Below are 9,185 nucleotides of genomic sequence, written 5' to 3' on the forward strand. Positions count from 1 at the left end.
GAAGAAGCCCGCTTGATTGAAGAGTTTTATACAACCAACCTTCCTGATGAGGAAATGCAAACTTATATAGCGAATCCTCACTTGTATCCGAGAGAAAGCGCTTATCTTTTTCCTTCGGCATCCGCGCCGGTAGGGTGTCCCAACCCACCCAAATCGGTGATGGATGAATTAAGAAACGAAAGGATCAAGAAGAAAAAGATGGGCGATAAGATTATAAAAAAATGTGATAAGATGAAGAAGTTGGTTAAGAAATGGGCCAAGAATTAGGATTATATAAATGTTGTTGTTTAAACATGTTGTATATTTCTATCCTTCTGTACTGTTATGAATAAAAGCCTGTGTTTTGTGTTTTAAATCCATGTATTTATTTGAATTACAGAATGTCTGAACAAAGAACTCTTGAAAATCAAGGGAGCCAAGCTGATAAAGGCAAAGCTCCTGAAAATAATAATCCACTTCCTGAAGAATATATTGGAGGTATTCGAGAGATGATAAAAGAAACAGTTTCTCCGTTAATCAAAGAATCCGTAACTCCATTGATAAAAATGGTGCAAGACCACACGGTTAATTCTAAAAGTTTAGCCAAGTCAAAATCAGTTAAACAAACGCAACCAAGCCATAGCGTATCAGTACATTCAAAAAGAAAGGAAACTACAAAGACGAAAGATGAAGAGGAAAAGAAACAAGAAGGCTATGGAAGTTCCACTGCTGAACACGTTCCGAGCAAAACAAAAAGAGCAAAAGGTAGCACGGGATGTACCTTCAAGGATTTTCAAGTGTATAAACCAAAAGAGTTCTATGGGGATAAAGGGGCAATAACAACGCTCCGTTGGATTGAGGAAATGGAATCCGTAAAAATAATAAGTAAATGCACCGAAGAAGAAAGCATCCAGTAATCTTCTCAAATGTTTAAAGGAGAGGCACTGGAGTGGTGGAACACGTTAATTGAAATCAAGGGAAGGAGTAACATGTACAATAAATGGAATGGAAAACTTTCAAAGAACTGGTCAAACAAAGGTTTTGTCCGATACATGAAGTTGATCAGATTCAGACCAAGTTATGGAATCATAAGGTCATCAGCATTAATCTCAAGGAATACAACACGAAGTTCCTTGAATACTGTAGACTTGTACCGCATCTGGTTACACCGGAGTACAACAAAGTAACCAGATACATCTATGGGTTACCAAAAGATATTCGTGATCATGTAAGATCACACATGCCTGCTACCATCGAATCTGCAATTGAATTAGCAGGATATCTGATGGAAAGTATGATTCGGAACAAAGATGAAGAGAAAGGATGATGGTAGAAAAGAAAAGGGAAAATGATGAAAGACAGAAGTTTAGAAAGAGAAATGAAAGGGCAGTGGTGTTCAATCGACCACTGTGTAAAAGTTGTGGAAAAAGGCACGAGGGAAAGTGCATGAGACCGGTTGTGAGGTCCGAAGTTCATAAATTTGATCCATTCTCGATCTGTAATTTCTGTAAGAGACCAGGGCACAAGGAGGAGGATTGTCAGAAAAAGTTGATTGTCTGTTTTGAATGTGGTGAGAAGGGGCATTTTAGTGTGGAATGCACTAAAAAGAAGCCAGTTATGGGAGGCACCAGCGGTAGTGGTACTAGAAACGAAGGGAAGAAAGGGAATGCACGAGCTTTCATGCTTAACACTCAAAAAGCTGGAGAATTACCAGATGTGATCACTGGTACGTTCCTATTAATAATGCTTATGCTAGAGTTTTTATTTGATTCTGGAGCTAATCAGAGTTTTATAGATTATAAATTCTGTGATTTACTAAATGAACCTCTAGCTAAATTAAGTAAGCAATATGAAGTAGAAACGGCTAATGGGTCATTAATCAAAATATCTGAGGTATTAAATAGTTATATTACCTTAGCCGGATATGAAATGTCAGTGCAATTATTACCAATGGAGTTAGCTGGATTTGATGTTATTTTAGGGATGAACTGGTTAACCATCAATCAAGCCCGAATACTATGTAACGAAAAGGCTATTGAAATTCTAACTCCAGATAAGAAAATTATGCGAATAGCTGGAGATAAAGATTCTGGTAAAATAGGAATCATTTCAAAAATAAAGGCTAGTCATTGTTTGGGAAAAGGTTGCTTAGCATTCATGGCTTATGTAACCAAGGAGCCCGAGCCTAAGAAAATAGAAGAGGTCTCAATTGTCGCTGAATTCAAGGATGTATTTCCTGACGAGTTGCCTGGAATTCCGCCCGATCGAGAAGTTGATTAGAATCAACTTAGTTCCAAGAACACCTCCAATTGCTAAATCTCCTTATAGATTAGCACCAACAGAGATGAAGGAACTGAAAAAGCAGTTGGACGAGTTATTGGAAAAAGGATTTATATGACCGAGTTCTTCACCCTAGGAAGCTCCAATATTGTTTGTTAAAAAGAAAAACGGATCAATGAGGATGTGTATTGACTACCAGGAATTGAATAAAGTCACGATCAAGAATCAATATCCGTTGCCGAGAATTGATGATCTTTTCGATCAATTACAAGGAGCAAGTTGTTTTTCAAAAATTGATCTTAGATCTAGGTATCATCAATTGAAAGTTCAAGAAGAAGACATATCCAAGACTGCATTTAGAACGCGATACGGACATTTTTAGTTCACCGTTATGCCTTTTGGACTCAATAATGCTCCGGCAGCATTTATGGATATGATGAACCGAATCTGCAAGCCTTATTTAGATAAGTTTGTTATTGTTTTCATTGATAACGTTCTTATCTATTCCAAAACAAAGGAGGATCATCAGACCCATCTAAGGATCATATTGGAAACATTAAGAAAGGAAAAGTTGTATGCTAAATTCTCTAAATGTGAGTTATGGCTGTCCGAAGTCCAATTTCTTGGCCATATTGTTAATGAGAAGGGCATTCAAGTTGATCCAGCGAAGATTGAAGCCATTACCAAATGGGAGAAACCCAAGACCCCGACTCAAGTAAGAACTTTTCTGGGATTAGCCGGTTACTATAGAATATTCATACAAAATTTCTCAAGAATAGCAATTCCCTTAACCTCTCTAACTCGAAAATCTATGAAATTTGAATGGTGGACCGAAACAGGAAGAGTCGTTTGAGACTCTTAAACAGAAATTCGCAAATGCACCTGTCTTAGCCCTACTTGAGGGACAAGATGATTTCCTTGTGTATTGTGATGCATCACATATGGGTACGGGGTGTGTTTTAATGCAAGGAAAGAAGATAATTGCATATGCCTCACGACAGTTAAAGATTCATGAGAAAAATTACACCACCCATGATCTTGAACTTGGACCTATAATTTTCGCCTTGAAATTATGGCGACATTATTTATATGGTGTAAAGTTTACTATCTACACTGATCATAAAAGTTTGAAGCATATTTTTGATCAAAAAGAATTAAACATGAGGCAACAAAGATGGATGGAAACACTTAATGATTTTGATTGCGAAATCATTTATCACGAGGGTAAAGCTAATGTTGTAGTTAATGCTCTAAGTAGAAAAGAACATGAAAAGCCAAAAAGAGTACGAGCTTTGAGGATGGAACTCAAGATTGATCTATTAACTAAAATTAAGGAAGCTCAGAAAGTGGCACTAGAGCAGGAGAATATAAAAGCCGAAAAAGAGAACGGTACGATAGATCAATTAGTAAAAGGCAAGGATGAGATACTCAGATTAAGGAAAAGAATCTGGGTACCGATGATTGGAAGTTTACGGGAGAAAATTTTAGAAGAAGCTCATAAATCAAAATATATGATGTATCCGGGTAGTGACAAGATGTATCATAATCTTAAAGATGATTAATGGTGGATTGGAATGAAGAAAGAGATTGCTTTATATGTAGCCAAATGTTTGACATGTTCAAAGGTTAAGGCCGAGCATCAAAAGCCGTTGGGTTTGTTAACACAACCTGAGATCCCGATTTGGAAATGGGATATGATAACCATGGACTTTATTATGAAGTTACCAAAAACCAATCGCCAAAACGATGCAATTTGGGTTATCGTTGACCGATTGACAAAGTCGGCTCATTTCACTCCAATGCAAGAATCTTATAACATTGATAAATTGGCACGATTATACGTTGAGAATATTGTATCTTTACATGGTGTGCCATTGTCTATCATTTCCGATAGAGATAGTAGATTCACTTCAAAATTTTGGGCAAGTTTTCAAAGGGCTATAGGAACGCAATTGAACTTCAATACTGCGTATCACCCGCAAACAGATGGTCAAAGTGAACGTACTATCCAAACCTTGGAAGATATGCTTCGTGCATGTGTAATTGATCTAGGAGGAAGTTGGGATACTCATTTACCTTTAATGGAATTCTCATATAACAATAGTTATAATACGAGTATCCAAATGGCACCATTTGAAGCACTGTACGAGCGAAAATGTAGGACACCCATATGCTGGTCAGAAACTAGAGATAACCAATTATCAGATCCTGAAATTGTTCAAAAGACCACTGATCAAGTAATCCAGATACGAGAATGATTGAAAGCCACAAGAGATAGACAGAAAAGTTATGCTGATATTCGTCGCAAGCCTTTGGAATTTCAAGTAGGAGACAAAGTACTACTTAAAGTATCACCTTGAAAAGGTGTAGTACGATTTGAAAAGAAAGGAAAGTTAAGTCCGCGATTCGTATGACCATTTAAAATACTCGAAAGAATAGGACCTGTTACATATCAGCTAGAGTTACCTGATGAAATGAAAGGCATACACGATGTGTTCCATGTATCCAACCTACGCAAGTGCTGAGCCGATGAAACTCTTGCAATGCCGTTAAAGGATGTGGAAGTTAATGAAAAGCTTAAGTTTGTGGAGCAACCAATTCAAATTGAAGATAATATGATTAAATTTCTTAAACGTAAACGACTTAAGTTGGTAAAAGTCCGTTGGGATTCAAGACGTGGACCTGAATATACTTGGGAACTTGAATCCGAGATGAAGCGAAAATATCCACGTCTCTTTACATAAATCTCAAAGACGAGATTTTTCTAAAGGTAGGGAGGATGTAACACTGTAAAAATACCCAATCTAATTTTGGGCCAAAAATGTAATGTTTAGAAGTTAAAGGGCTAAAAATGTCAAATCCGGAATTAGAAGGACTGAAAATGAAATTCTGCATCTTTGCGTATCGCGAAGATGCAAAGTAGAACATCTTCGTGTATCGCGAAACTGCTGGCACACATTTCAACGTTATCCAATGACGTGGTGACACGTGGCAGCCTGGGGTTGACATGCAGAATTTCGGCGCCGACTTAAGCAGCTTCGCGTATCTCAAACTGGCTCAGGCAAACATCTTCGCGTATCACGAAGATGCACAAAAACGGGTATAAATAGGGCAGCCACGAGCTCAGTTGTTTTCATCCCATTTTCACACTTTTCTTACACACATAACCTAGGGAGTCGTGCCAAGAGTGTTCTGGTGGTTCCGAGGCTGTTCTAGCAAAGAATCGGGGTGTTGTTACGCAGCTGAACGAGCTGTTAATCTTGAAAACGAAGCGCAAGTCAAAGTGCTGCTGATTTCTTAAGTTCATAAGTCCCGTCGAGCTTATTAAGGTAGGATTGAGGTTAACTTACTTTACTAGTTACTTTAAATACATAAGATATAGCTTAGTTAAGGGTATAGTCATCAAACTGTAATTATTTTCCAAGTAATGTTTTATAAAGCAAAAACGTTACTTCCACGTGAAGTAATGTTATCAAAACTATTATTTTGACGGGCACGTGGTAACTGGAAGGGGGTATCATTAGTAGACTCTTCTTGCATAAGGAAAGCAATTCGTACAAATCCCAATCAACCACGGGACCCGTTTGCTTAACTAGAGAAGTTTGCCAACGTGATATCCTTTATTAGGCCAAAGCGTGCTATTCCAAACGTCATATGTAAATCCAAAGTATTTTCATAAAACGACTATAACTTTACTAAGGTTAGGTCAGACTTAAAAGTCTGTTAATCAGACCACGAGTCTGCTAAACTGAATCAGACCTAAGAGTCTGCTGATCAAACCTCGAGTCTACTGAAACTGTAACAGACTCAAAGTCTGCTGAATAATACCAACTAGGTACTTATGCATACCTATTATAAATATAGGTGTATAGCATACTGAAGTTAAAGAGGCTGATAGTACCTACTGATTATACAAGGTGAACACGTTAACCTTTTACTGTCTGAACTGATTTTACTCTTGTAATAGACTGGTTGTTTATTACAAAGAGTCTGATAAATGTTTGCATGAGATATAATCTCTAAAATCGTTATAATACAAAATAGATAATAAAAAGCAACTCAGACCGAATACACATGTGTCTGGATCCAAACATAACTGATAATTGGTATACAAAACCAAGTCAGTCATAACCAGTTCTCCATAAGGGTTACATAGCCTAGGGGAAGGTTGTCTCTGAACAGGGGCTATGTACTCGGTGAACCTTTGAATTGTGTGTGTAGGGCAGTGGTACAAATCCCGGGAATGGACAGGCATTCCTGCTGAGTTTGTGAATCAGAAAACTATGTTTGTATTTAACGACTGGTATAAACTATTTTATCGAGTCAACGTTTCACCAGCATATAACTGACGTGTTTTTCCCACCCTTGCAGGTAATTAGGTGGTATACAAGGATTGGGGTCGTAGAAGATCGCTCGAGATGGCTCGTTTTGAATACTTATAAATCCTTGTATTATTAATATCAATGTTTGTAAAACTAAAACTCGGGTGTTTAATTCCCGAGTAATTTTGATAATGTAAATTAATATTTTAATATCTAAAGACTTTCGCTAAAATAAACCAGCTACTCTGATATATTTACAAAACAGGTACCAACTGTTGGTCGCCCTCCTAGGCCCTGGACCGGGGTGTGACATGTTACATATTTATATATTTAATATTACCTTTTATACGCATATGTTGTCATTTTTACCTATTAGTATGTTCCACAACTTCTTCCTGAATTTCCTTTGACAAGTAAGTCTGTTATTATGTTCCAGACCACAATAACTCACTTGCCTTAGAAGTTCATCCCGGCATCCATTTGTATATAATATTAAATTATTATTTATTTTTCTAGAGTTAATCGAGCCTACGGTTATATTTTAGGTACCCTAAGGGATAACCTAATCTTTTATAACCAATGGCTCTGATACTAACTTCTGTCACACCCCATTTAGCAAGTTGAGGAAGCGTAAAACGGAAATATAACAGACACCTTTGGTATCAACCACATTGTTTAAAAGAACAATACAAACTAATTTACAATATTTTACATTAATCTAACTTCGTTTACAACTAGGTGATACAAACTAAATCCAGCCCGTTAAGCAACTTTACTTCTTACTAGCATACTTGCATCAATTCACCCAGCATTGATCGCAAGTCAAACACGTAGCACAATGACTTTCTAGCCCAAGTCCAGTATACCTAAAAAAACATGTTAAAACGAGTCAACTACAAGTGGTTGGTGAGTTTCACAAGTTTCAAGGAATCAGTTGTGCGTATAACAACCATAGTTTGTAAATATGCAAGTATGTATGTATGTACGTTCACAAGTACGTCTGTTTGTATGTTTATGATGTAATTATGCTAAGCTAAAGTGAAGCCTTGACTGTTCGTGCTGCGTGCCTCCATTTCCCACGCTCAATCAACCACGGTGGCCCCCCTTGCACCCACAACATGCCCCATGTAGCTATGTCTTACACTACATAGCGTGTTTGTATAATTATGGTCATGTGCAAACGGCATTATGTGTGACACGGCAACCAGGCCGATTCCGTTTGGGTTTGTCAAACCAATAGTACTATTCACAAGCCATCGGCTCGAAGTTAATCACTGTGTTCGTGGGGACTTTTGTGTGTTAGCACTTAGATAATTTACGTCATCAAACAATTTAGAGTTTATAGGTATGTATCAACATGTTTTTCACCCTAAAAGTTCGTAAAACAGTTTAAAAGTGGGGTCATGAAACTCACAGTTTAGTAGATATTCAGTGTTGTATCGGTTCGTGTTTCATCTGACTCGCTCTTACATAGTCCCTATATCGGGAAGTGTATCGGAAAGTGTCAATAGGCTTCCCTGTTTCACCAGCTGGGCCAAGTTGATTGTTTATGCGTTTAGAAAACACGTATGGGGATATAAGCTTGGATAAACGTGTTGGTTGAAAAAATAATTAAGTTATAAAGAACAATCACAAATTAGGGGTCCGGATTCGCTACAAGGCTCGTTTCCATTTATTTAGTTTGATACACACACACATAATATACTAAACTCGTGCATTGCAACTCCCTAAAATAAAAAAAAAAGAAAAAAAATGAAAGAAAGAAACTGTAGTCCTTAAAAGCACTTTATAGAAAAAAAGAACAAAACCTTTACACAAACCGCAAAATAAACTAACGCAAGCAAAATTTATATTAAGATAAAGGTGCATTTACATATTTCCCTTCTTAAAAGCTTTAATTACATATTTTCTCTTTCTAAAAAATCAATTACATATTTCTTCTTCCTAATGCATACATATTACATACATATCCATTTTATTAAAATTAACTTATTAGTGGACTATTTTACCCTTATTATTAAAATTCAATAACTTTGTGTTTTTAATTAATCTATTAGTAAGGCACAACGGGTAAATTGGTAATTTAATACGAAAAGGAAAAATACGTAATTCTTTGTTTTGGTTTAGAGAAATATGTAATTAATGGTGTTTAGTAAGAGAAAATATGTAAAAATCCCTAAAATAAAAGACAAAACATTCACATAAATTTAACCATACACTGAAATATAATACAAATAATAGAATTATTAAAGAAACTTAAAAAAATAAAAACATAACCAAATGACTGTAGTCAAGTGGTATAAACATATTTATTAAAGTGAAGTCTCTTTCAAATTATTTAGTCTTGTGTTATCTTAAATATATATAAACGAAACTTTAAAAATCTCTGGTTTCTTTCTACATTCTCTTAAGTCACCAAATTTCTTTATTTGTAAATGGATGCTTCTAATGCATTTGACCTGAATTCACAGGTATATGTCTCGCCAAACCCAAGCAGCCCTTAAACAGGTTATAACATCTCTCTAAATTAAAAATTAATTTCACCAAATATTGAAAATCCTATAAAATACGGATATACTAAAATTTAATACCCGTTTTTTTAAA

General features: G+C 36.2%; 2 protein-coding genes across 2 annotated transcripts; both read left to right on the plus strand.

Moving 5' to 3' along the window:
* Positions 1-1,305: 1,305 nt before the first annotated feature.
* LOC143538450 (uncharacterized) lies at positions 1,306-2,259 on the plus strand. The gene has a single exon (XM_077032014.1). The coding sequence runs from the start codon at positions 1,306-1,308 to the stop codon at positions 2,257-2,259; it is 954 nt and encodes a 317-aa protein (XP_076888129.1).
* Positions 2,260-3,437: 1,178 nt separating this feature from the next.
* LOC143538451 (uncharacterized) lies at positions 3,438-3,821 on the plus strand. Its single transcript, XM_077032015.1, has one exon. The coding sequence runs from the start codon at positions 3,438-3,440 to the stop codon at positions 3,819-3,821; it is 384 nt and encodes a 127-aa protein (XP_076888130.1).
* Positions 3,822-9,185: the final 5,364 nt, after the last annotated feature.

The sequence above is a fragment of the Bidens hawaiensis genome, unplaced genomic scaffold, assembly GCF_021521415.1.
Source record: "Bidens hawaiensis isolate Kalapana, Puna unplaced genomic scaffold, B.hawaiensis_p1.1 tig00011621_1, whole genome shotgun sequence".
NCBI lineage: Eukaryota > Viridiplantae > Streptophyta > Magnoliopsida > Asterales > Asteraceae > Bidens > Bidens hawaiensis.

What these genes read in the sequence shown, in the direction of transcription:
- LOC143538450 (XM_077032014.1), top strand. Translation starts at nt 1,306, where the DNA reads ATGGTAGAAAAGAAAAGGGAAAATGATGAAAGACAGAAGTTTAGAAAG.
- LOC143538451 (XM_077032015.1), top strand. Translation starts at nt 3,438, where the DNA reads ATGGAAACACTTAATGATTTTGATTGCGAAATCATTTATCACGAGGGT.